At 38.7% G+C, this 26,663-nt stretch overlaps 4 protein-coding genes across 5 annotated transcripts; 2 read left to right on the top strand and 2 right to left on the bottom strand.

The window, feature by feature from the left end:
- Positions 1 to 2,797: 2,797 nt before the first annotated feature.
- c1d (C1D nuclear receptor corepressor) lies at positions 2,798 to 4,848 on the bottom strand. Its single transcript, XM_061040248.1, has 5 exons — positions 4,714 to 4,848; positions 4,363 to 4,505; positions 4,209 to 4,275; positions 3,752 to 3,807; positions 2,798 to 3,659 (listed from the first exon to the last, which is right to left on the bottom strand). Exons 2-5 carry the CDS (start codon positions 4,498 to 4,500, stop codon positions 3,453 to 3,455), a joined length of 468 nt encoding a protein of 155 aa, XP_060896231.1. The 5' UTR covers positions 4,501 to 4,505; positions 4,714 to 4,848; the 3' UTR covers positions 2,798 to 3,452.
- Positions 4,849 to 4,943: 95 nt separating this feature from the next.
- Positions 4,944 to 17,478, top strand: LOC132975581 (uncharacterized). 2 transcript variants are annotated; one of them, XM_061040243.1, is made up of 20 exons: positions 4,944 to 5,475; positions 5,573 to 5,780; positions 5,980 to 6,146; positions 6,481 to 6,611; positions 6,979 to 7,145; positions 7,995 to 8,080; positions 8,437 to 8,517; positions 8,842 to 8,956; positions 10,894 to 11,069; positions 11,529 to 11,750; positions 12,846 to 13,048; positions 13,509 to 13,631; positions 14,265 to 14,402; positions 14,641 to 14,890; positions 15,034 to 15,235; positions 15,370 to 15,619; positions 15,751 to 15,878; positions 16,133 to 16,266; positions 16,398 to 16,620; positions 17,251 to 17,478. In XM_061040243.1, exons 1-20 carry the CDS (start codon positions 5,317 to 5,319, stop codon positions 17,388 to 17,390), a joined length of 3,303 nt encoding a protein of 1,100 aa, XP_060896226.1. In that variant the 5' UTR covers positions 4,944 to 5,316; the 3' UTR covers positions 17,391 to 17,478. The 2 variants fall into 2 exon arrangements, with proteins under 2 accessions (XP_060896226.1, XP_060896225.1); XM_061040242.1 differs by having other exon boundaries at positions 16,112 to 16,266.
- A 129-nt stretch (positions 17,479 to 17,607) lies between these two features.
- dnaaf10 (dynein axonemal assembly factor 10) lies at positions 17,608 to 22,678 on the bottom strand. The gene is made up of 8 exons (XM_061040245.1): positions 22,382 to 22,678; positions 20,963 to 21,063; positions 20,551 to 20,681; positions 20,345 to 20,446; positions 19,884 to 19,999; positions 19,149 to 19,283; positions 18,515 to 18,612; positions 17,608 to 18,383 (listed from the first exon to the last, which is right to left on the bottom strand). The coding sequence occupies exons 1-8, from the start codon at positions 22,565 to 22,567 to the stop codon at positions 18,176 to 18,178; spliced, it is 1,077 nt and encodes a 358-aa protein (XP_060896228.1). The 5' UTR covers positions 22,568 to 22,678; the 3' UTR covers positions 17,608 to 18,175.
- A 256-nt stretch (positions 22,679 to 22,934) lies between these two features.
- Positions 22,935 to 26,524, top strand: pno1 (partner of NOB1 homolog). The gene is made up of 7 exons (XM_061040246.1): positions 22,935 to 23,171; positions 24,659 to 24,805; positions 24,933 to 25,016; positions 25,168 to 25,228; positions 25,368 to 25,485; positions 26,009 to 26,079; positions 26,198 to 26,524. The coding sequence occupies exons 1-7, from the start codon at positions 22,974 to 22,976 to the stop codon at positions 26,263 to 26,265; spliced, it is 747 nt and encodes a 248-aa protein (XP_060896229.1). The 5' UTR covers positions 22,935 to 22,973; the 3' UTR covers positions 26,266 to 26,524.
- Positions 26,525 to 26,663: the final 139 nt, after the last annotated feature.

The raw sequence follows: 26,663 nt of genomic DNA, 5'->3' as shown, positions 1-26,663 counted from the left end.
AAGAAGAAATGGGAGATCCAGCCTCAGTTAGGACACCCTGGTGGTCTGACCTTCAGTCTCACCAGATGACTGCTTAAAAAATGTAGTGTGCGTGTGTTTGCAGGAAGGTGAGGGTTAAAAAAAAAAGGAAAACATTGTCATCATGATGAATCAGCAGCTCTGTCAGAAGGCCAAGGTGAACAGCAAGTGGCACAAATGGCTGCAAGGAATTTCTGGATTGTCAGACAGAATAAGCTGCACTTCCAGAATCCAGCTCTAAAGGTGTCTGTGGGCTTTTAAAAAGTGATGCACATCCTGTTTGTCAGTCATACAGCCAGAATCCCATCATCATGATTAGTAAAAAAAATAAAAAAAATCGAACAATACTGTTTCTATACAACAGTAACAGATTTACAAGCTCGAGTCACCCGATATTGGGTAATTATGTGTTTTTACCGCCGTAGGTCAAAGTCAGACCCGGTTGCCAGCTTTAAGGACAACAGCCTTTGTACATGGGGCACTCAAACTGTCCGCTAGGCCTTTTTTTTCTTCTAACCAGAACACTAACTTGACCTAAAACATGTACTTAGTCCTGAGTTATTTAACTTTGCTTAAGAGGTTTGTAAATTGCCAAATGCAAGCGAAGAGATAGGGTGACTAATACATTTGTTTTCTTTTTATAAACCTGTAGAACTTCTTGATTTACATTGACATCCCTAAAAACTTGTAGACTACCCAATTTATATTTGATAGAAAACAAGAACGTCAGGGACTTTAAGAACTTGCACAACAGTTATAATTCATATTTAGTGATTAAATGCTAATTATTCTAATGTCCTTGGATTTAAGCATTCGGTGAATGTGAAGTACAATAACAACAAGTATTAGGGTGCCTCATCCTAAATCCTCAATCTGGTGCTCCAACGGGTTAATGGAGTCTGTTTCCAGCACACTGCATCCTTTTTGGAGTTTAAAAAGTAGGGGAAAAAAAAGCTGCTTGTGTTGCCTGAGGTGGTCACTTGGTCTGATGCCTTTCACTCTATGTAATATAAACTTCCTCGCCACACTCTGCTCACAAACAGCATAAATAAACAACCGCAGGGACAAATCCAGAGTTTGGAACTTGTTAGGGCACAGAATTTCAACATGAGAGTTTGTTTGTTCAAATTTGCTCGCACAGTGACCTAACTCCTTTATACTGAGCACATGTGGGAACGAGGGTGGAGGAAGGGGAACATTGTTGAGAAGGAGGGGGAAGGAAAAAAAGTGGAGGGGGGGGGGGGGGGGGGAATCCATATTTTTCCAATATGAAGACGGGGCTGTTCATCAGGAAAAGTTTGACACATGTCTTTGAACAGTTAGGAACAACAACTTGGCAGAAAAAGGACGGAGTACTGTGGTTTGGCTATACAAATGTCGTTTTTGGATGCTGCTGCAGGGAGGATGAGAAAAGGCCAAGATGATGAAAAGAATGAAAAGATGCATTCCTGAGAATGGAACTCACTGCCTGGATGTTTCCTGCGCTTGATTAGAGGGATGCAGGGACTTGCGGCTACAATACGATTAAGATCTCAGTTGTCCACGAGGAATTACAGAAAGGAAGCTCTATGAAAGTTTTTATCAAATGTGACATTGTTTTTTTTCTTTAAAGGAAGTCTCATTACCGCTTATGATTGTACTATGCAGCCATGGAGTGAAGTTACAAAAGGCTAGTTTGTAATCATAAGGTGACAGGTTTGACCCTCGATGAATTAAGTCATGCTCTGTGATTTGATTTAGTAAATTAAGGCAAATACTCAACTTTTTAGCAGTTCTTAATTTGCTACTTTTCATAGTTCTCGAAACATAAGCTCGACAATATTTTTTTAGCTATTTTGACGTGTAATTCTAAACATATGAACATAAGGATATGTTGATTATGTGAAAGAGTTAAAGATATATACATGTCACTGAGACTGTCGAGTAACAAGCACACCCCTAAACTACCTATAAGAAACTACGGCAGTCACACAATTTCAATAGTGATTATGGCTGATCATGAAAACCAAGATAATCGAGACTTAACGATTATCGTGTTGAGTGCCATGTTGCGCTCATTTCTTCCAGATTGTGTCATGTATGGTAAATGATTCAGTGTTTTGCCCCAAAAGAGTACATCAACACCAAGTCAAAAACTCAATTTATTTTCATTATCTATTTTTTATACATGTTGATTTTCATTTATTGCTTGTTTTTTTTTAAGTGTTCAGAATGTAAGTGTTGAGTGTTTCAGTTTGATACATGAATGTGAGGCAGAAGTTGTAAAATCAGTGAATAATCTAGTTTAATCATGATCTCAATATCGATCTAAATAATTGTGATTAGGATTTTTTGCCATGAACGAGCAGCCCTAGCAGGCATGTCAGGATAGTGCAGAAATATTACGATAAGAAAACGCCCACGAGGGATTAGACATTGCAACTTAACTGTTGGATGATACAGAAAAGAAGGACGTTGGCCACAAGCCCTTGTTACAGCAGATAAAACATTTATAATGTAAATATTCAATGTTAAAATTGGTTATGTTGTAAGTCTCAGAAAGTGAAGACTGGTTTTAAAGGCATTGTGTACAATATGAGACTTGTGAAAGAGTAAACTAAATATAATTGAGCGCATGTTAATTTGATCACACTTTCCTTCTGTGACTTGTCAAATGTTTTAAACTCCTACAATGGAGACTTGGAAGCTTGCAATGTGTTGTTTTTCCTAAGTTTTAAATTGATTAGTTCTATCAGGTGCAACATGTTTTTAAAAATGGATCAAAAAAGAAACTCAAACATCATTTCTGGTGAGTGTTTTTATGCTCAAAATAATTCAGACAAACTTTAAACAATACAAGGTCAAACACATAAGAAACTGCAAAATAGAAAATGATGATTCATAGAATCATTTTCAAAGTGATGAAAAAAAAAGACCTCTCACTATCTAAGAAAGGATTCATAAAATCTGAAAAACACATCATCTTACCTGATGATGTCACTTCTACTCACTTTGCTGATGAAAACTGTAATTGTTCATTTGTTTTGGAACCTGACAGAATTACACAAAATCTCAGCAACACAGTGATCTTTAAAAGTGAGTAAGTCAAATCAAAAAGATGTTGCTATCAGTGATAGCAACATCTTTTTGATAACCCTATCACCTTTAGCAGAAGTGTGTAAAAACTGGGAAGTTAGCCAAATATGGTGATTAGTTTTGTGTTTCTTTCACATCAAGCACCGTTTACTGACTTCTGCAGAGTCATCAAGAATCTGAGTGAGCATCCCAGATAAATGACATTGTGTACTTGTTCTGTATGCCTCATGTCTTCTTGTATCACTCTAAATAATAAAAGCTTAAAGATATGTTGTTGCCTTGTGAGTAAAAAAGTGTTTGTTGTCCCCCAAAGTGGTACAAAATGCTTTGAAACCTGTCTGTGGAGGTCCTCCTTCACCTCAGCTCAGCTTTGGACGCTTTGTCTGTGGGTTGTCAGATGTTGTGTGTGTTGCTTTCTTGGACGCTCCTTTTTTCCTTGAGTCTTTTTCATCTGGTTCATAGAGAGCGCTCCTGACAAAGCGTGCAGCAGCTCCCTTATCAAGACGAGCGGATTTCTTCTTGTCTGTGATCTCTTTCACTCTGTTCATGTAAGTCCTTATTCGCTCCTTAAAAACATAAAACAAGTACGGAGGAATAAGAAAAGACTCTTGAATATAAAGTGTGAAAATGTCAAAGTGTCTGAAAAAGACATACATACCAACTCCTGTTTAATTCCATGATCTCTTGGATTCATTCCTTGTGTTACCAAGTACACTGTCAGAAAAAAAAAACATTGCAGCTTAGTTTTGTGGCAGAACTATATAATAACATACATGTTTATGCTACTAAAGAGTATGTTAAGACCCTAGTCCATCCTTGTACATGGTACATATTGGAAATTGCCTACATTGTGACCAAAAACAGGCAGCATATTTGGCTTTTTGTTTTACTATCAAACTACACTAAAAGGTTTAAAGATCTGTCAGGAAACCCCAAGATGCCATATAACATTTCTAATATGAAGTTAGTCATTTGACTGTCAAATTCAGGGGCCATGTCCAACAACCCTCCAAGACCACAGTTAATTCAGTTGTATCACACTCTCTGCATTTTACTTATATTGCTTAAATACACAAAGTAAATGAAGTTTAAACAGAATGGGGAAAAGAACTTACTCCAGAATAATGAATTCAGGGTGTAGGCGGACATAAGATCCAGCTTGGCTTGATCCAAGGGGTCCAGCTGTCAATAATAAGATTAGTTTATTTATTAACACCTTTATATATTTATATTTTTTTTTAAAAAGCCAAGTTTTCAAGCCATCGTTACCTTTTGCATGAGCTCGTTTCTGGGCATGGACATCAGCTTCTCCAACATGGTTTTAACAGACGAACCAGAAGAGTCGAAGCCTGTGAGCTGCTCGTCTATTTCGTGAGGGTAGTCCTCTGTCCTACCGTCCTCCGTCATTATTCCTGTGAAGAATTACACAAAAGATACGACAACGTTTACTGTAAAGTGACTGGAATCATGTAAATAGCTTCATTTCAAATAGCAGCTCGCTGGATAGCTTGCACATGCCCCTAAAAATAAACAGACGGACGTTTGCAAACACATACATAAGGTGACAATATAAACAATTTGTCTTTTTTTTCTTTTTTTTTTAAAGCTGTACATGCTCACCTGAAAGAAATGCTGTCGTTATAACGTTAAAATCCTAAAATTAGCTCTACTTTTCTCGTGTTAGCAGCAGACACGCTTTGCCTAACAGGAAGTGACGTAGTAAAAAAAAAAAACTACGACTTCTTCCTCTTCTGCTTTTGCTTATTCAATCAGCACTCTACTGCCGTCTGCCGTTTGGGGATACAAGTGGAGTTTCTACTGATACGAGTCCTGACACAAATAGGTGTTTCAAATTTATAACATCTAAAACGTTTTTAATTTATCGCTTTCTAACGAATTTGTCTTGTATTTTGCAAATAGATTTTGCTTCTTTTTTACAGATGTTTTTTTTACTGCTTAGAAATGGTGTTACCATGGAAACCCCTCGGCGTCCGTGCGGTAAAATGAACTACGTTTGTGTATGTGTGTGTGTGTGTGTGTGTGTGTGTGTGTGTGTGTGTGTGTGTGTGTGTGTGTGTGTGTGTGTGTGTGTGTGTGTGTGTGTGTGTGTGTGTGTGTGTGTGTGTGTGTGTGTGTGTGTGTGTGTGTGTGTGTGTGTGTGTGTCCGGTAACAGTTTAGGGGTGTTTAGGACTTGGACCGTACACAGTGACTAAGCTTGAGACATGGACAACTGTGATTTGGAGAAGCTCTCTGTCTCCAAAGGTAAGCTCCAACCAGCATTCACAGCAGAGGTTACAGACTACAGTGTTACAGTAGAGAGCGATGTCAACAAAGTGACTCTGGACCTGTCAACAAGTGACTGTGGGGCTTCATACAATATTGTAAGTCTTCCCTGCATGTTTTATGACGGTTTATTTTTGATTCATGACTTCACATTAATTGTAACCCCCTTCTTCATATATCTATACTGTCTTTCAGCTCTTTGGTGACGGCTCCAGAACCATTACACTGAGTGATGGGACAAACAGAGTACAGATCGAGGTGGTGGCTGAAGATGGTACCACAAAGAAATACTGTGTGGAAATCAACCGGCTGTCTGCGAAGATTGCAGACCTCAGTCATATGACCTTGGAAGGAGATATTATACTGCATCCTGCCTTTTGTAGAAAAATCTATGAATACAATAGTGAGTATAGACTCCATATGACACAGTATGTGATATGTGAAACTTTAATTCAGAATAATTATTAAAGTATAAGTTTGCTTTTATGTAGACATTATGCAGTATATTTTCTGTGGCATAAGAATTACATTGAAATATTTCTGTTTTCTATTTTTTTTGTGTGTGTTTGAGCCCTGCCACAGTGTACATTTTTCTTCAACAGGTATTGTCCCCTTTCACTGTAATGCAGTGAGCGTGCTTGCAAAGGTGCCCGACAGAAATATTAAATTTACAGTGAATGGGGAAGACAACTCACAGCCAGTGCCGTTGAATTTTGGAGACACAGTGGTGGAGGTCTTAGTTTCTTCAGCAGATGGCAGTAATTCACAGGTAGGGTGAGACATATGTGAGGTGGACTCTGTAATGTGTAATTAAAGGCTTTATGTGTGTTTGATCACCACGAAAAAAAATTATATAACAAAACTGGTAAAAAAAATAAAAAAAATGGTAGCTCTCCATTTTATCTCAGCTTTACTTAATATATTACCAGGTAAATTAATCTTTCATCATAAGCTTAATTGTTACTATAGTTTCTCCATGTCCTTAAAAATAGTGTAGAAATTTGAGTAGATATGTTTATGTTATGTAAGTCTTGATGATTTAAAGCCACACTATTTAATTTTTGTCAAAGCTACTTAACCTGATGTCCCTCTAACATTACCAGGTGTACACAGTGTTTGTGACTCGAGAGCTAATTCCCACAGCAGTGACCTTCAGTGATGAGAAAGAGCAGCTGGACTATGAATGTCCAGTATCTCTGACTGCTTTTTATAGACCTGTATCCATTAAGAACAGGTAAAAGATACAAAGGAAGACACTACATTTCAGAAATTATCAGCAGTGGTGGCAACAGATAGCAGTTTTATTCTATTCATAGTTATTTTAGATGTTTTTCTTACATTTAATGAAAGAAATGTGTAAAAATGAATTAAGCCATTAACCATTAGCAAGATGCACAGTCTCAAGTCTTTCTTTTGAATTCAGTACATTGCTTTGGTTAATTAGATGAATTGACATCAATCATTTTGAACTATAACAAGTTAAATAAAACATCTTTACAGTGTACTTCTTCAGTATCAAAGGCCATGCACATACTACATTTACTGTATATTATCTGTACAAATTCTGTCAATATCAAACTGTTTCTCCTCTTTATTCACAGTGACCCAAAGCACATCTTTTCAAGGCCTTATATCGAGATGCTGGCACGGAGATCAAAAGTTGACCCGCTCAACAGTTGTCCTCTGGGAGAAGGCTGGAAGGTTGTCGAGCTGGACGTCGATAAGAAGATGACGGCTGCTCTGGTCAAGTGTTTCTTTGCTTACAGAGGTGAAGTTCGAAGTCCTAGCTCCTGAAAATGTAAAGCAGAAATGCTGTGGAGGTAAAGCAAAAGTAAAGGAGCCAATTTTAGTATTTCTGCCTCTAGCCAAGAAATAATAAAAAACAAGTGAAGGAGGAAGGTAATGTCTATGTAACCTCAAGACCTCAATACACAGTTTTCATATTAAAGAAGAGAATAAAGGATACACTGTTGTCATTACCAGGAACCTTTTAGGGGAACATTTCTTTCAATGTGTGAGAGTAAAAACTTATTTTGCTCCATCATGGGCATTTTGCTCGATCAATTAGCTTCTAGAGCAGCTGTACTTCAAGAGAGGCTCATCAACTACATTGTTAATATGTTCAATACACCCTGCCTTACCTCTCACAAGTCCTGATTACACTCCTTATACTATCACGTAACATGATGATACTGTAGACAACTATTAGGTTGCTGTAATGAGGGGGGTAGTATTACTTAACTAAGGCTTCATGTATCTAGCTGCAGTGTGCCATAGTCTGCATTATATGCCAGGCCTCCCCTGAGTCCTGCAAGCTTTCTTTGACCTGCTTGTTTTAATGAGTGGGTCAGAGTATATCAGGAGTATTAACAGTACAGAAGGTGGCACCAGAACATCATGTAATGTGTTATTACTACATAAATTGAATTTAATTGCTAAAACTTTATTTTCCTATTTTTTTAAGGGCAAGCAGTTTATTTATTCTGAAGAAAAATAAACTATTAACTTGATTAAACTGGTAACAAATATAAGATTTAAGTAAACTATTCAGTTCACTCTCTATTGTCCACATCTAGTTTTATTCATCACCTTTACTGTTCTTTATTTTTATACACAGGATGTGACAATCTGATGAAACTGTCCGAGCTGGGGTCACACTTCCTGGACTGTCCTCACAAGCCCACAGGGGAGCTGGATGCAAAGGTCAGTGTTAAAGATTAAAGAGTGCCCTGCGATGTCAGAATCACTGCTATCGACCTTCACTCTGCTCATCCTTTATTCACAAGACAGCGCTCCCTTCACAGTGACAAAGTGCTGGTTCAGCTTGCTCAGTAGAACTATATGGTGTTCATGCAGTTAAGGTGGCAACGCAGATAAGAGTGTATAACGCAGTTATATGTTTGAACGTGAGAATTTCAATGTTATTTCACCCTGACTTACATTAAAGAAGTCCGACTCTTTCTTCATGACAGTCAGCAGGTCAATCCAGATGAAAGCTTTGATCTTTTTATTGATTGAACTTGGTGAATGCTTTTCTCCTGTGCTATATTTATTTTCAGGATGTCACAAAGACAAACTGGTATAAGAAGCACTTTGAATCATCTAGTTGTCTGGAGATAGAGACTCAACACAATTTGGAGGTAATACATTTGTTTTACTTTCCATTACAAGTAGACGTATACAAGTCGATAGTTACACTGCATTAAAAACTCAATACAAACAACCAATTCTTTTTACATCCAAACGATTATTCAATCTTTGTTTTGTCTGATGTGTTTTTATTAATGGACATACTGTATGAAGAGTCCAAATCCCTACATTTGTTAAAGCTTAAATAAAAAATTATTCTGAAGAAGAAATGATTGTACATCCCTTTTATACCACTTGATAAAATGTGATTATATTTTTGTTTTACTGCCCTGCCTGTAGAACGTGATTATTAAACTTTCCTTTGCCTACCACAGCTGCGTAACTGGGAGGAAAGACTTCAAATGACAGCTGGGGAAGACAATGTGGACAAACTGTGCGCCCTAGCCCAAGATCACATGAATTTCTACCACAAGAACCTTCCAAAACCAGGTTTGTAGTCATTTTTGAATCAAGAGTGAAGGATTAGAAATAAAAATATCCATCAGTGTATTGACCAGTACTGCCTGTAACAGTGATAAAAATGGTTTCTTCCTATTTAAATCACAAATCCTTCCTCCCTCTCCTGTAACCTTTTCTTCATTGACTGATTGATCACAATGCACATTACTTGGAAATCTAGAACAATTAAACCTGTAAGTTCTGAACTCAAAGCCCTTGTTCCATCAAACTCTGTGTCACAAAATTGTCAATAAAAGCCTCACTAGTTTTAACACACCATCAATGACACAACGTTTCAGAACCTTTGGCCAGTAGACAGCAGAGTTCCTCACCCTGCCCTGGCACAGCAGCTCAGCTTCAGCCATTAAAATTACATGAAAAGGGGCGAGTTTGCGGTCTCCCCTGCAGCGTCCTCTTTTATCTGACGTGTCAGGCACTCATGTTACTGCTTATCTTTTCTCGGCTACTTGTGCCTTGCTAATTGTTTGATGACTCTTCTGTAAGAATTGACACATGAGACGGATCTCCAACGGACTGAAAGCTCGTCATGACAGCCGAACCCACAAAAGAGCGAATTAGACAGAAAGATGAAGATTGAGCGATGTGAGACAGGTTTTGATGGTAACAGTTGATTTGTCAACAATTTGTTGTTGTTGTCGTTGTTGTTGTTCTCTCTTCATTAAAAGTAATTTTTAGAGACAATGCTCTGCATATGTGATCATAAGGTGCATGCTTGATAAAAATACCCAGGCAACATTTTCACTGGCTGAGAGGATTAGTTTAAATGAAATATATTAGTTGAAAAGACATCAAAGAAAATATTTTGGAATAATCATGAAGTATAATAGCTACAGATGTGAATTTGATTCTCTCTAAGATATAAAAGCTGTGACATCAGTGCACTCTGACAGATAAAGAGCACTCCTGCCAGACGAAGCTGCACTCGATTAATATTTCATGCAAAGAGCACATGCAATCATTCGTCACTGAAAGAGAGAAGGACGTTAAACTGGAGACGCTTTTAATCCTCATTACAGTGTACTCGTGTGTGTTTGAACTTAAAGGAGACAGGATTTTACAAACCGCAGTGGAAGAGTTTTAAGGGGAAACAACTTTTTTCATGAGAGAAGCAGACTTGCAGGCTGTTTTTGTCTCTTCTGTTGGTTACTATATTCTGAGTGAAACCCTGTTATCTTTATGTTGAAATACTGACTGGTGTTTTCTTTTCATTTGAGTCATTAACAAACAGAATGTTTATGTTGGCATTAAAAATGTTGTGAACTTGTGAATGTACACACACTAAAAAATCCAGTAGTGGACAAATCCTGAGCAGCTCATGAATCCCAATAATTTAATGCAAGAAGCTCAAGGGTTTCTGAAGTTGGAAAATCTCTATTATTTATGATAGAAAGACATTTGGTGTCTGTTGCCTCATGTTTGTCTGTCCAAGTTTGTTTCCAAGTTATCTTCTTTTTATTTTTTATATTTGTTATATAAATGATCCAAGTATTTTTGTGACAGACAAACAGTATATATAGTGTTTGTCCTAGCATATTAGCAATTTTTAACTGATGGATGTGAGCAACAAATCCGTGTTCAGAAATCTGAATTGTCAGTCCAATAAAGCAAATCACAAAGTAGTGAAGCTATCACACTACTCTGCATTCTGATACATAACCTTTCCCCCTGTTGTACCTTCTCCAGTCGACTAACACAGCTTTTATTTGAGTTAAAGTATAGGCTCAAATGATGATTGTATTATTTAAAGTAAATGAAAGACTAAACTTGCTTGTAGTAGAAAACAAGAGGATAAGTTCACATCTCTAAACTGATGCATTTTCTCTTTTGTAAATGGAATCAATATCTGGTCTTGTGATCTAATTTCTGCATACCAAAAATCACAGAGTTTATTTTCCTCATTCCCACAGGGGACATGTTGCAGTACGAGGATGGCCAGTCTCCTCTGCATAGTCTGGAGCAGGCGGCTTTCCACTACGCGTCAGCCATCAGACTCAGCTCCAAAGATGCCAGACTCCACTTCCTCCTTGGTGTCGTTCTGGAGGAGCAGCACCGTGCTAAAGCCATGTATGGCCTCCAGAGGAAGGTTGTGTCAGGAAAGGTTCTGAGAAAGTAAAAACTCTTGTCAGCGATGCTTTGTGAGGTTTTGATGTAGCTAAACATGCATGACTGAAAGGATTGTGTTCATCTTTTGATCAAAGGTTCATTCTTTATTACAATCATTTAAACACTTGTTCAACAGACTCTGTGCAAAAATGTTCACTAAAGATGGCCTTCAAGGATCCAGAGTCGAAACGTGATGTTAATTCAATATGGTGGAGATCTTTGGAACACACACTCTCAAGCTTCTATTTGCCTTATCACAACCACATAAAAGTGTTACTATTGACATTCACATTGTAACCTTTGCCATGTGAAACATGTAACCCTCTGGGGATTTCTTAAGTCTGTTTAACATTTAAAACTTAATTTTTAAATGTTGATAATAAAGTTGATAATTGTGAAAGCAACTCAACCTCTAATCTTTTCATTCCTCCGTCTCCAGGCTGACACAGACCGGGATGAATTAAGTGACGCCAAATCCACAGCTTGTCAGGATGACATTCTGGCGGTCTGCAAGCTCCATGGTTTCCTGGGCACACCGACAGTCCAGAACCAGCTGCAGGCTTTGGATAAAGAGTACCAGCAGCTCAGAGAACAGGGGCAGTCCAGCAAAGCAGACTACGTTCAGACTCTCTACATCTGGCTCTCAAAGAACACTGGAAAGGTTACTGTGTCCAAAAATAACCTCTAAAGTTGACTTTCCTTCTTTAATCAGGAGCACCAGAGGAAAATATGAAGTTATGAAATAACTTGTAAGGGGACTTCATTAGATCTGATTTTTTTTACTTTCTTGCCTTTTTTGTCAGGTATATTGTTAAACATGTAAAAAGGAAAGTACAAAAGGGGGAATGACATCAATAAAACAATTTCTTTGATTTTCAAACTCTGTGAACGTACGTTCTCTTAAAGCCTGAACACTTCTCCGTACATATAACCAGATTCTGTGATCACTGTCTCTGTCAGATACTCCAGCTCTTCATTCACAACAGGAGACCTGCAATATGGCTGACCTGATGACCTGAACAGCCATCCTAACCTTTTTGAGAACTATTTATTCTGTTCAAAGTCATCGCAAAGACATGGCAGTCCTCAGATAATTTTAGAAAGACAGTCTTTCACTGTTCTCCACCTCTCATAGCTCCAAAACTAATTAGTCAATTTTAATCATTATGCAAATAGGGAGGAATTTTTAACTCCATTTTTCATAGCTATGTATAACAAAGCAACCTCTTTCTTAATACAACACTAGAAACGGTCACAGGTCATGGTCTTGATAAAGCTGCTGTGTTGAACTTTTATTTTGTGCCCATCTTGTGTCTTATCTCTTTGCTGATCCAGTCCAATACACGTGTGTTCGATAAATCATTTTCTGATGAATACGCCTCATCCTGTTTCCTTTTGTAGTCTGACCCAATCTTAATCTTGGGTGGAGTGGATAATGTAAACACAGGCTGTTTTGCCAGAGTGCAGACTCCTCTGACACAGAGCTGGTGTCAGTGGTAACAGCCGTTCAAAATCATTTCATAGAAGGGATTCCTTATGGTCTTGTTTTTGTTTGTTTGTCAAATAAAGGCATCATCATTAATAACAGTTTGTTCTTAAACCATTTCAAACCTGTAATGGAAGCTTGAAGTTCTGCATGTCTATAAAACAAGCATTGCTTATTGTTCTCTAAAGCTGTCTTGCCAAAATCCCCCACTAAATAATTTCTGATCAATTTAAGAAAGACTGAATTTAGCTCCCTCCCCTCTTGATGCAGGATAGTAGTGCAGCAGTGAAAGATGAAGAGAGCTGTGTCCACCAGGCCTTGATGAAGTACCTGGACGCCTGGTCTATGAGTCCTGAAAGCTGGGAGTTTAACCTGCACGTGGGGAGGCTGCTGCTGCTGCAGGGGACGAGCAGGGAGGCCCTACAGCACCTGCAAAGTGGCCTGGCAATGCGGCCCCTTCATCCCGCACTCAGGTCAGACCACAGAAGTGCTTATGGTCATAAAAGCTGAAATGGTGTTTGGTAATAACAACTATATTTTAAAGATAATGAAGGAGAGTCTCTCTTACCAGTTTGGTTATTTTGTCCTGAGGATTTCACACTTGTGTCTGACTCATAGTAAAAAGAAATTCACAAAAAAAAGCTGTGTGCATTCATTATTTTCAAATTTTGTTAAACACCAAAGCAGGACCTTTTGTTCAAATTTAAGCTCAACATAAAAGCATCTTTAACCAATCTCCAAGCGTGCTCTTCAAATGTCCAACCTGATGTGATCCTTATATGATACTGGCCAACATAGCAGGTCAGAGAAACACAGTTTAGATGCGGCCTGTAAAATATATTGAGTAAATGGGGTCTAGATTAACAAGTAAATCACAGACTGAGAGTTGGTTTTGTCTTTTATATGTATCCTTTGTTTCTCTCATTTTTCCAGATTCTTCACAGGGTTGGCTCTGCTGCAGCAGGAACAGAAAGCCTCTGAGGACGCCGAGAAGGAGGCCGCTGTGTTCTTACAACAGGGACTGGAACACTTTGTCAGCCAGCGATGCAGCAAGAGGTTTGCGTGTGTCTGTGTGTGTTTTGTATGAGTGTGTGTGTGTGTATGGAGGTGGTTGCATTTAGCTGGATTCAGAGAGAGTGTGAGGGCATGGTGTGAGGATATTCTGTGTAAGAATGCAGGAGGGAAAACAGGACAGTGGAAGGGATTGTCTGCTGACACATACATATATTGCTGTGTCATGCATACAGTACTAAAGTTTTTTTGGGTCTACATTTTGGTTAGCACTAGAAAACCCAACAATTAAAAACACATAAATCTGATTGTTAATGAAAGAAGGTTTGTAGATTAGTCAAAGATCTGATCCTATTTGAATAGAAATCGTCATAACCTCTAAACCGGAAGATCGAGGGTTCCATCCCCAGCTGAGCAACATGTTTGATGTGTCCTTGGGCAAGACACTACATTGCTGCTCCTGCTGCTTTGGTGGTGGTGTATGAATGGATTAGTGTTGTACTTACTCTCGCTTTGGATAAAAGCATCTGCTAAGCGAATTGTAGAATATGTCTGTTTTGCTTGTCTCATGTAGGTTGGTCATAGTCTACCATATCTACCTTTAGGTTCAAACATAGTTACCTAACCCTGTGGTTATAGCTGCTGGTATTTCTTATGTTTTCATGATTTTTGTCCCAGCTGGGTGGAGCCGGATCCTTCAGACCCTCTATCTAGCCTCAGCACACAGTTCCTGCGAGGTCTTCTCACTCTGGGTTATCTGCAGCAGAGAAGAGTGTTGTCTGACAAGGCCATGAGTGCAGAACAAGTCTATCACATGTATGTTTCAATCCAAGATTTTTAAAGACAAAATGTGATTGTTTTTATTTACTGGACTGGTGATGACTTCTTCATCAGTGCTTGTGTTTGTTATGTCTTCCAAAAAGCTGTCTTAATCTCTAAAAAGGAACATGTGATTCAAAGAAAAGCTTCTGTCATTCACATAAGAATGACCCAGTTTCATAAGTAGGAACTACAAAAGTCTGTGTCTGCCTGTCTCTGTGTTGGAATGCTTCAGTGTAGCAGTCCTCGCTGCCCAGAGTGTGAGTCAGTGTGTGTGTCGTGGCGAGGCTAGCTGGCAGCTGGAGTGGGTGCTCCTGGATGCTCACTTTGCCCTACTGCAAAGGCTGATCCAGCAGGGTGAGGGCCAGGCCAGAGCTGACATCCGGAGGCAATCCCAGGTGGCAAAGAGAAGCCAGGCCCTCACTGCTCTCATACGTCTCACCTCTATCGCCCCCTGTCAGGAGCTGCTGGACATGCAGGAGAGGGTAAACATACTGTTGTATGTTAACAGTTGGTTTTAGTCTGCTTTTATTTTTAATTTCCTACTTTCTTTATTTGCAATGTTGACAACACCAAAAAAAAAAGCTCTGCCAGAGTTTTGGTCTATCGCCTCTGATAATGTGTACAGGCATGCCAGCTATCAGTAGTGACAACACCACAGGACTGCCACGCCCTGTGTCTCTTGGGTCTGGCACAGCTGGCTCAATATGACAACAATCCAAAGTCAGACCGGTCCAAAGAAACGCTGACTGATGCCTGCCTCAGCTTCCAGGCCAGCATAGAGCTGGAAGAAAAGACTCAGAGCGGAGAGCCACCTGCACAGCTGAGCAGTGAGTCTGTTTAGTGTATTTTACACATTTAATGTACAGTCTCTCAGAATTATAGCTGGCTAGCAAAGAATAATGCATAGGTAGTCTTATACTTGTATATTTTTTAAGTCTTCATTTACTCCCTGGCATTTCAGAACAAAAGTGGTGGCAGGACCGCCTGGAAGCTGAAAACCAGAAAGCTGCCAAGCAATCAATCACTCAACCAGCAGGAGTTAAGGGACCTTCTGACCCCAGGGGGGCAAACAGTGGTGCAAAGCGGGGCAAAGGAGGGCCGGGTCCAGGGCGGTTTGCAGCAGCTGGTACCAAAGCTCCTGTTCCAACACCACCTGCCCTGACCAGAGGAGGGAAAGCTGCCCGGCATCCAGCTAAAGCCCCTGTAGCAAGGTGAGGCATGCTGGGAGTAGTACTTATACTACTCCCAGCACTTATTAAACCCTGATTTGTAAAAATGGAATAAAGTTATCCTGTTTTGTAATTGTTTTCTGAGTTGTTGCAATATACTTTCTCTCCTGTAGGGGGAGAGCTGGAGCAGTAGCCAAGCCTGATAGATCACCTAAACCATCCACCAACTGTATTAAACCCCATATCCCCTCCAGAAAATCTAAACAGGACTGTTCCTCAAGTGCTGTGGAGAGAGCAGAGGGTAAGGCATGAAGCAGTCTGAGTGACATGTGGGGGTCAGGTGAAGAACTTTCTCCCCCGAAGCCTTAGATTTTCCTAATTTAAGCTTAACAAAGCTTAACCAATCTTAAATTTGAACTGAATATTGTCATTTACAGTTTTACACATCTCTATGTGGATTTTTGAGATTGATGTCAGGAAAGTTCAGATATTCCTTGATGTTATATATTATTTGTGTTCAAAACATTGTTTCAGAGCCTGCTGTGGCACATACAGAGTGCGGGTCTGGTGCAGTGAACCGCAGGTCTCATATCTCAAGGTTGGGTCTGGCCCGCGCCCTCTCCCGCTCTGCGGACAACCAGGATCGACCATTACAGCTCTACCATGAGGTCATCTCCATGGCACCAGGGGTCAGTCAATAAGGGTCATTTCAGCCATTGCCTCAGTTCAGTTTTAAACCTTAACTGTAGGACTCTCTTGCTGATTAATTCCTCAGTTGATGTGATCCAAATAAGATCGGGTTCATGAATGAACTTTGCAGGTCCACGATGCGTACATTGAGCTCGTTCAGCTGCTGGAGCCATCAGACCCTCAGGCTGCAGTGGAGGTGTACTGCAGATTCCCTCTGAAGCCGGTGGCCGAGCAAAGCTTCGATGATGCTTTCATCACAGGAGAGATCGCCCGCATGCTGATGTCACTGGAACAGTTTGAGCATCCGCAGCTGGGACCAAGCCTCGTAGCATACGGCAAAGTCATGGGCCTAAGTGATTACCGCTCCTATTCTTTCAAACACACTGGACGTAGTAGTATTAGTCTTCAAGGATGTAAAATATCAGAAGTAGTAGATCAGTTTTTTTAATTACAAGGGATAGGGTGAACAAATTTGAAAATTATAGATAATAAGGTACAGAAAATGATTTACTGACACACATATAATCCTTTCTACAAGATAAAACATGCTTTCACTCTCTGAATGACAGGCATGTTTAAACAACCACTACATTAGCTTTTTATTTGTTGACCTTTCTTTTGAGTAGTAACTATTTTGTAAATAGAGTTGTATTGGATTCATGCTGCCTGATCCATGTGATACCACATGCTATTAATAGAGATGTATTACATTCAACTTGACCCGTGCCCACATACTGTAGATGGCACATAGCATAGAGGACATACTTGAAACATGATTTCAGATAAATGACTATAGGAGTAAAGTAGTATAAATGATTATTATATAAAAGATGTTCCTAATATTATAACATAGTCTTATTTAATTTGATTTTTAAATCAACATAATGCTGTTTGTAATTTATAGAATAATGACTGTCCATAATGTTACAAACTCTTTAATGTGAATGCATTTATAGTAATGTCGTTTTCTGTTGTGTTTGTAGGCTGCATAGAAAAGTACATTGAAATCTTGGATGAAAAGGGCAACACAAAGCTTCTGAAGAGTGTGTACGCAAAGATCCACGACCGCCAAGAAGATGATCAGGAGCTGCAGGACTTCTTCAGGTTCAAATGCTGGATATGAAAAAGCTAGTCATCGTTTGACCAATGTCTACATTTATCTTACTTAATCAAAGAGTAAGTCAGAGTTTCATACTGTTGGACAAAAAAAACACATCTTTGGACTTTAAGAGGGGACACATGAAGTGTTTTCATGGATACAGACTTCCTACTTATTCACTTAGACTTGATGTTTTTAAATTGGCCATTCTTTTGGGACAAAATGACAGAAAATGTTGATCTTTTTCTCCAAAGGAACATTTAATTGCAAACAGAAAGCTCTCAATAAAATGATGTATCAAAAGTGACAACTTTAACATTAAACAAATATGCAACAAAAGAGGGGTGTTTCAGTGGGCATTGACTAAAATGGCAATAAAGAAAATAAATTGAACCCCTGATGTGTTGTTCAAAGCTCTGTGACTCATTTCTTTGTGTGTATAATTCTGTCATAGGGCTATTTCTCTGCACTACAGGTCTTCATAGCCTGCAAGGATCAGCCAAGCCTCATATTTGTCAGGGGTAATATTTACAAAGACAACTCAACAAAACTTCAATAATAGATTTCCTCAATTATCTGACTTGAATGGATTTCTAAAAAGACAAGTCTATAGATGAGTATCAAATGTACAAAATCTAGACAGACATCTGAAAGACCTGGATTAGAAGATTGTTTTCTAATGTTCTAATAAAAGACGCACCACAAAAGGGCAGTGAATGATAAACTATTTGTGCACCTCTGCAGTTGTGACATGTTTCCTCTCATGCTGCAAAGATCTTCATCATCAGTCTGTGTTGGGGTCTACTTTTTCACACCGCATTGAGTTTGGTGACGATGAGCACTCGGACAGACTGGTCGAAGCCTGAACACACACACAGGCCTTGCTTGTCGGGGCTCCAGTCCAGGCTGGCGATTGGCTGAGTGGACAGAGTGACATTCTGCAGGAGGTTGACGGAGCCAGCTACACCAACATCCATGTCATCGGAGTCCTTCTTGCTTCTCTGAGCAGGATACTCACTGGAGATGTCATGGAATTTATTTGTATAAGTTTACAGTCAAGAAAGAAATGTAATAGTCAAAGAACAACCATTATGAGTTATTTTTGTATTTTAAAATGGGACGAATGTATTTGAAGATATCTGACTTACTATTTCCATAGATGCAGGTTGCCTGCTCCCCCTGCAGTCATAAAGATTTCTCTATTTTGAGGCAAATGCTTCACCTGCCAAATGGTCGACTTATGAGCCTAAAATAAAGAAAAGGGGCCATTTACCACCCAAAACCATGAAATCAGTAATGACAAATTCATCAACATTAAGAACACCTGTGGACAAAAGCTCTCAAACCATTCAATGTGTTATGTGCCAAATACTGCAGAAGTAATATTGTAAAAAGTATTCTTTTATTTTACAAATGACCTTAATAGAAAACTTTTTTTTTTCTTCAAAAGCCACAGTCTCTAATCTCTCAGATCCAGCAAACACTTTGTGAGCATGGTTTTGGGTGATTATAGATTTAAGTGTGTTATTGTAGGATTCCCACAAATAGACACACCTCTTCCTCCACCACGGCCCTGCGTGGTTTTTTTGGCCAGGGTACAAAGTCACAGAAAGAAAATGTTAGACAAACTCAACCCTAAAACACTTCCAGCTGTGAAAACGGTCCCTTTTTTCTCTCTGCTATACAAATGTAAAAATAACATTCACAGTTGTAACCTTTTGACATGTTTCCTATACGTAGGAGCCAAACATTTGTCTGGATCTCTCCACCCACTTCAATTACCTTTTCGGAAACGGAGGCAAAGCCCTTGGTGGGGTGCTGGGTTCTCATGTCAAAGACGTGGAATTTTCCCTCCAGTGAGGTGGCCACAAGCTTGTTCATGTTGATGTCTTTCCTGTCAAACTCCACAGCACATACCTGGCCATGATGTCACACAAAATAACAAGTCACTCCCAGAAATGTTCACATGCCATGGTGCCAAAACAGTCATTTCTCACATGGCAGAATGTGTTGAAATTGACATAATGACCATGGCTGGTTCAGCTACATTCAAATGGTAATGTGTAAAAACAGGGCTGCGTAATAAACTGATGGCAGTGCTTTTATACGAGGTGTGAAGAGAACCTTGGACATCCCCTGTGGTAGAATGTCTAAATGATGCTGGGAAGTCATTTCCAGCTCTGTCTCAACATTTGTTGCTATTGGCAACCCAAGTCAAGTACAGGTTTCAGTGCAAAAGAAACAGTATATGTTTAGATAACGTATCATTTAAAATGTCGGTTCCAAATTTGAGCTGAATTCTTAGTTATCAGAGCTGAGAGGATTGAGTTTCTGTCGGTTTAAGTTCTCATTTTCCCTCAAAAATGCTTGTGTTGTTCTTGCTGCATTGCAATACTGTCTACATGAAATATACACATGTATATACATAAACAACTTTACAAAAATCTCATGGAGCTGTAACAGCTGTCATAACAATTTCTTGGTCATTTTTATTGTACATTTGAGTGTTGACCTCACCCCATTTTTAATGTTAGTTTCCCACCGTAGAGACATATTCCTTAAGTCGAAGAGTTTGATGTCCCCATTGTCATAACCGGCACACACACAGCGGTCCTGATCATTGAAGGCGTGACCTGTCATGAAAGGTCAAAAGAGAATTAACAGTTTATTTTAGTATGGTACAGGAACATTGTCAAAGCTGGTTTGGATATTCTGAGGTAATGAAATACTAGGTAGGAATAGAAAAGGGGAAAGCTATCATGTAAAGTTCTCAAACAGTGTCAGGAATGTGTCTTCACTGGTGAACAGAGAAATAGGAATTCTTTGTTTTCTGCACACCAATGACACAATTTAATTGTTTGCATTTAGAATGAATTGATAAACCTGGGCTCATGAATATGATGATCAGTGGGTCCTTGGAACCATTTATTTAAAAGCCATTGTAGCTTTACAAATCTTGAAAGTAATATTTTACACACCAAATGCAACAGTCCAGCAGTCCCTCTTGGTTTCTCCTTCCATTGGCTCCATGTTGGCTACAGGTGAATCCTTCTGTCTGGGATCCCACACTTTTACTGTCCCTGTAAAACCAAAGGGAATCTGACATTGAATCCAAATTCTTGTTTCTGTTTTTGCTTAAAAAAGTTTCAATTGCCACAGCATTTTACTTCCTATATGTTCTTACCATCTCTGCTTCCAGTGACTATCTCAGGTGCACCATCACCAATCCCCAGGCCACCAACACCATCAATACCATTCACGATCTCTTTGTGGGCCTTTACGGAATACACTGGAACATCCGGCATCTCCAGATTCCTGGAGCGTAAAGAAGCATCTGCACTGAATTAACTAACTCCAGTAGACTTTAAATTAGGGCCAGTGTTTTGTTTACCCACTTTCAGTCATTCATCAGTAAATCTCGAAAATACAACATTTTCCATATAGAGGTCAATTATGTTTCCACTTGAGCCTTTGGAATTAAAACAGTCTTCAATTCAGGTAATACAGGAAGCAGATGTCTGGATTTTAAGGATTTTCATTTACATACCACTACTGGCAAGACACACATTTTGATACAACAGTGGATGTTGAATTACCATATATTGAGATTTCCATCAAAATCCCCGGTTGCTATGTGTCTTTGTTGAAGAGAGGTGGCCCCAAATGTCCCACACTTTATGGGTTTAGGTTTCTCCACCTGAAACATATGAGAGAGAAGGGACAATGCAACACGGAGTTATAGTACTTCACTCAATCTTGAGCAGTGTGATACATCGATTAAAAGGTATGTTATGGGTATGAAATACAGTAGAAATGATTGTGGAAGTTTATTTTATAGAATTGATTCAGATATATCAAATATTGACACACTAACCAAACTTACTGAACAGATAGATAGATAGATAGATAGATAGATAGATAGACAGACAGACAGACAGACAGACAGACAGATAGATAGAGAAAGATAGATACTTTATTGATCCCGAGGGAAATTCAAAGCATCCAGTAGCAGGTTACAAGACGTACATGACATGAAACATTTGTTACAAATTAAACCGCAAAACCGACGCCCCCCTCCCATACATATATATATATATATATATATATATATATATATATAAAAGATTTAAACAATACCCCAGGATGAAACAAACTTAAACTGTGCAATTAAAAATAGATTCATACAAGTAATGTACATAACCCGTGCAGGGATAAAAATAGATGGACAGATGGACATGTTTGGCATTTCTGTAGCCTGTTAACCTGTGAGCACTGAAGAGCTCGCTCATTGTTACAGATGAAATGGGCGGCAGTAGCTCAGTCTGTAGGGGACTTGGGTAAGGTCGCCGGTTCAAGCTCAAGGTGCGGACCAAATATGGAAGTTGGTCTGGTAGCTGGAGAGGTGCCAGATCACTTCCTGAGCACTGCCGAGGTGCCCTTGAGCCAAGGCACCGAACCCCCTCCCACCACCACCACCACCAGCTCAGGAGCGCCCGCTGTGTGCAGCTCCGTCACTCTGACATCTCTCCATCTCTGCATGTCCACAGGATCCTGTTTGTGCATGTGTGTATATTTCAGCCTGTGTGTGTTGCATGACTTTCAGAGTGTAAAAATTTCAATCAATAAAAAAATAAATGAAAGTAAAATCTCTTAAACCTTAATTGTAATAGCATAGGATCCTTGCATGAGGGCTTTATTAATGACAGGTGCACTGAGCAGGTCCAGAAGTTTGTTATATGCAGTATATTGTATGTTAACAACAACTGGAAGCTATTTTGATGAAACTAAACACCGATATTAAACCAAGTATATAATGTTTGAGAACTGAAATTCCCTTTGGTGTCTTCATATTAGTCGTTGCTATGGAGACAACCAAGCGAGACTATTCTCGAAGTTGTATAATATAGAAGATAATTCAGCTAACCCTAACACACGCCATTTCACGTGGTTTGTTTCCGAGATGGGAAAAGGCAGAGATACAACAAACAATCATTAATATAAAAGGTGTTTTCTACCTCCTTGATAAGTTGAGCTTCCCCTTGTTGCACCTCGTATATTTGCATTACTCCGGTTCCTCTCGGAAAGTTCCCGAGACAGACAAACTTTGCGCTGCAAGGAATCCATTTACTATCAAACACTGTGTAATTTAAACCTTTCTGAATATGCGCAATAATCTGCGGCTTTGCTAGTGGCGATGACATAGTCGCTGTCGAGAGGATAACCCGTAAAAAAAAGAAAAACTAACAGTACTAAATGAAGTGTTTAATGTTGCTTGCTGCCACAACAAAACTACTCAAGACCCTGCCACAGATGAGTAGTGGTTGTCTGAAGAGATGCCTGACAGTAAATGTATTTCCAGTCAATATCGCAGTATTCCAGATACGCGGACTTTTATTTTTATTTTTTTTCGGAAGTTCCATTATTTCTACTCTATTCTAGTATTTTACGGAGATATATTAGTCAGTTCTGATAGGTGTTCATTACTTGCTCTCTACTGGCATCAGCGATGTGGCTACACGGGTCCTTTCTTAGTTACACGAGGACACACTCATGCCACATTATCCGTGGTCTTCTCCAGTTTAAGTTTGATTTAAACTATTTCACAGGATGGACAGTGGTAAAGATACCACCCCAGACGCGGGTGCTGCCATTGAGAGTAAAAATGACGCAGATACTTTCACAAAGGTGAAGTCTAAAAAGACTCAGAAACGAAAACGTGAGAAAGATGCGGCGGACATGGACACAGAAGAGCCCGTGGCGAGCAAGAGACCACAGTTTCCACCAATATCAGGCGACAAATTAAAGGTAACAATAGTTTACAGTTTTTTTTGCGTGTGTTTTTCTCCTCAATGGTATCAGACATTAATAATAATATTCGTAAAACCTAGTCGTAACAAAGTAATCCGTGTCCATGGATAAACTAGTTTGCTATTATGCGCCTGCGCACTTCAGTTTTGTCAACACTGAAGAAAACTACTTAGAATAGAATAGAATAACTTTATTGATCCCAAACTGGGAAATTGTGGCGTTACAGCAGCAGGTTATCCAACACACAATATGAGTAAAAAAACACAATGTTAGCAATCTAAACACGATATAATATTAAATACAAAGTAAATAAGTACTAAAAGATATCAAAAATAAGAATGAATGTGAATATATACAACCAGGATTTCACTAAGCATTACTAGTCTTAAATAGGAAGATTAAATATGGAAGATTGAATGTAAATGTGCAAAAAACAGAGTTGTAAATGGTTGTAAATTAAACATGAAAGATTAAATGTAAATGTGCAAAAACTGAGTAGTAAATGGACAGTATTGACATAAGTTATAAGTGCATGAGTGTAGACATATTATAAGCAGAAACTATACAATATAACGGCGAGTAGACAGACAAATGAAGTGAACATGAGTGCAGGGTAGTGATGTACATTTAGCACAACAACTTTAAATTATTATTCAGCCATATTGATGTTTATTCCTTTACTTTTTCCAAATATGTGATAATAATGTTCTTTAATTTAACTCAACCATTTTCAACAATGTCCTTTATTATTGCAATGTGCAATATATAGATATATATTTTTTTTTTTTGTATAATTGCGCTTTATAACGACTCCCCTTTAAGTAAGGACAGAAGACTTTTAAACTTTAGCCTGAGTTGCATATATCATATATCAAACTGTATTGTGGGCTCATGTTCTTTTGTATGGGTGGGATATGTATGTATATATGTGTTGTGTGTTTGTATGTATGCTGGCTGCTGGAACACCTACATTTCCCTGCTGGGATGAATAAAGTATATCTTATCTTATCTTATTAACCAGCCCCCGGCAGTAGCTCAGTCTGTAGGGACTCTGCATGTCCATAGGATCCTGTTTGTGCATGTGTGTGTTTATTTCAGCCTATGTGTGTGTTGCATGACTTACAGAGTGTAAAAACAGAATGAGTAAATCTTAAATCTCACACACCTCATCAGAAGTATGACGCACTCATGGAATATAGCTAAAAATCTTCCCTGCAGTAAATTACAAGTGAATGAATAACGACGTTAATGTTTTATTTACCTTTTTATTATGACATTGTTAAATATTCTTACAAACCTTTAAGCCATAACATAAAAAAAGTGTCAGTCAACGTAACAATTCATTATTTATTAGGGTTTTAAAACAACTTCATAACGGTTGTCTTGATCTTTCTTTCTTTTTTTATGAATGTACAGTGTCTTTGAGTTCTTGAAAATTGCTTTATAAATATAATAATGTATTGTGATTTTTATTTGTGTTTCAGGGACCAGATGAAATGCGCAAAATCGCGGTCCCAGCTAACAGATACACGCCACTGAAGGAAAACTGGCTGAAGATTTTTACCCCAATAGTAGAGAACCTACAGCTTCAAGTTAGATTCAACCTCAAAACTAGGAATGTTGAAATCAAAGTAAGTTTTCCCAGCAGATGCAAGTAATATTGATAAGATCCAGAATCTATACAATAAGGTCCAATTGTATTTCTCTAGTATCCACGTTTTTGACTATAATGTGTGTAATTTTACTTCCTTCTTTCAGACTTGCAAAGAAACACAGGACATTGGCTCCCTCACTAAAGCAACCGATTTTGTTAGAGCATTTATTCTGGGCTTCCAGGTTGAAGTAAGTCCACTAATAAAGCGTTGAAACTAAACTCTATAGAGCTGACAAAGTCAAAAGTAAAATTTTGACTTTGAATGGACAGAAATTTTAATCCAAGCATCCAAGTGTTTGTTTTTGTTGAGTGGTTAATACACACCTTTTCTCTCTCCAGGATGCCTTAGCTCTAATCAGATTAGATGAACTTTTCCTCGAGAGCTTCGATGTCACAGACGGTAAGAGGGCACTGACATGGTCAACTTTCTGTTCTGAAACCCGTATTTTGGGAACTTTTTTTCTTCACCTGCTAGAAAATAAAGTGTCAGATTTCCTGTTTTTTGCTTCAAGTTGTGCTCTCTTTGTCTGTCATGGCAGTGAAACCTCTGAAGGGAGACCACTTATCCAGAGCCATCGGAAGAATAGCAGGCAAGGGAGGAAAAACCAAATTCACCATTGAAAACGTCACAAAGACTCGCATTGTGCTCGCAGACACGTGAGTACTATTTTACTAATCTTTCACTAATGCTGTAAACAAAGTGTCAATATGAAAGTTATGGCTATAGTCATTATTATAATAATTTGAGTATTATTTTTTTATAGTATCTTCACCGTAACACTACAGTAAAACAAAAAGACGTTTAAGTCTGTTGGCAGGCACTGCTACACGACAAATGTTTCACATGACTAAAAACAACTCGTGGATAACTGTTGTTAATCAGATGATCTAAAACGGAACAAGACACATTTTTCACCTTTTCCCTGAGAATTTTTTTCACATTTCAACATAAGAAAAATAATTACTCGAGCAAAACAGGGATGATTTGTTTCCTTTTATGCACCAGAACATTCAGTAAAGCATCACTATTGTCTTTTCAATTGTTTTTCATTTAAAAATGGATCACGCAGATCTTTATTTTTTTTAAATTAGTGATTGTCATTTGACAATAAAGAATCTGATTCATTTTCTGTCCCTTGTTCCCCTGAAGCATTTGAACAGCCTTTGTGTCTTTTTACAGGAAAGTTCACATTTTAGGATCTTTCCAGAATATCAAGATGGCCCGGACAGCAATATGTAACTTAATCTTAGGTAAGTCAAATATGTTGTTAACGGTTAAAGAGACAAAAAAATAAACAGTTGTCCTATTTCAAACTGAACTCCTTTATAAATTCACACATTACCTTTAACAACCTTTTTGTCCCAACAGGAAGTCCACCTTCAAAAGTCTATGGCAACATCAGGGTTGTGGCAAGCCGGACAGCCGAGAGATTCTGAATTCTCATCGGCTGCTGTGTGTATCTATCCTTTCACCACATTGGCCAGTATATTACCACTTTGGTCTGTGGTGATATGATGAGACTGTTTTGGACTGACCTCCCAGAATCCTCTGTAATGGCTTCACGTTTGAAGCTGTCGGCTGGTTCTATGCTAACGTGTTTGGATCAGTTGAAGCAAAATCTTGATTCATGCATTAAAAAGTGTAATTACATGTAAGCATGGGTTTGTGTAAATAAATAAATTCAATCCCCAGTGAGCAATGACTACATTTGGTCACACTGTTGTTAAATAGGTCAGGTTATTTAACAGGAACTAATTAAAATGTACACATGACAATGTTCCCGTCAATAACCTCCAAAGGGAACTACTGTTTAAAGAAAGGTTCCAATACAAAA

Source organism: Labrus mixtus, chromosome 6 (genome assembly GCF_963584025.1).
Source record: "Labrus mixtus chromosome 6, fLabMix1.1, whole genome shotgun sequence".
Taxonomy (NCBI): Eukaryota; Metazoa; Chordata; class Actinopteri; order Labriformes; family Labridae; genus Labrus; species Labrus mixtus.
This window is presented reverse-complemented; position numbering and strand designations above follow the sequence as displayed.

What these genes read in the sequence shown, in the direction of transcription:
- c1d (XM_061040248.1), bottom strand. Translation starts at nt 4,500, where the DNA reads ATGACGGAGGACGGTAGGACAGAGGACTACCCTCACGAAATAGACGAG. An exon ending in GAAACGAGCTCATGCAAAAG is followed by an intron (nt 4,276 to 4,362) that starts GTAACGATGGCT and finishes TATTATTGACAG; the next exon opens with CTGGACCCCTTGGATCAAGC. An exon ending in ATGGAATTAAACAGGAGTTG is followed by an intron (nt 3,660 to 3,751) that starts GTATGTATGTCT and finishes TATGTTTTTAAG; the next exon opens with GAGCGAATAAGGACTTACAT.
- LOC132975581 (XM_061040242.1), top strand. Translation starts at nt 5,317, where the DNA reads ATGGACAACTGTGATTTGGAGAAGCTCTCTGTCTCCAAAGGTAAGCTC. An exon ending in TGTATGGCCTCCAGAGGAAG is followed by an intron (nt 11,070 to 11,528) that starts GTTGTGTCAGGA and finishes CTCCGTCTCCAG; the next exon opens with GCTGACACAGACCGGGATGA. An exon ending in CGGCAAAGTCATGGGCCTAA is followed by an intron (nt 16,621 to 17,250) that starts GTGATTACCGCT and finishes TTGTGTTTGTAG; the next exon opens with GCTGCATAGAAAAGTACATT.
- dnaaf10 (XM_061040245.1), bottom strand. Translation starts at nt 22,567, where the DNA reads ATGTCATCGCCACTAGCAAAGCCGCAGATTATTGCGCATATTCAGAAA. An exon ending in AAGCTCAACTTATCAAGGAG is followed by an intron (nt 21,064 to 22,381) that starts GTAGAAAACACC and finishes CATATGTTTCAG; the next exon opens with GTGGAGAAACCTAAACCCAT. An exon ending in AACCTGCATCTATGGAAATA is followed by an intron (nt 18,384 to 18,514) that starts GTAAGTCAGATA and finishes TGACATCTCCAG; the next exon opens with TGAGTATCCTGCTCAGAGAA.
- pno1 (XM_061040246.1), top strand. Translation starts at nt 22,974, where the DNA reads ATGGACAGTGGTAAAGATACCACCCCAGACGCGGGTGCTGCCATTGAG. An exon ending in TTCTGGGCTTCCAGGTTGAA is followed by an intron (nt 25,017 to 25,167) that starts GTAAGTCCACTA and finishes TTCTCTCTCCAG; the next exon opens with GATGCCTTAGCTCTAATCAG. An exon ending in AATATGTAACTTAATCTTAG is followed by an intron (nt 26,080 to 26,197) that starts GTAAGTCAAATA and finishes TTGTCCCAACAG; the next exon opens with GAAGTCCACCTTCAAAAGTC.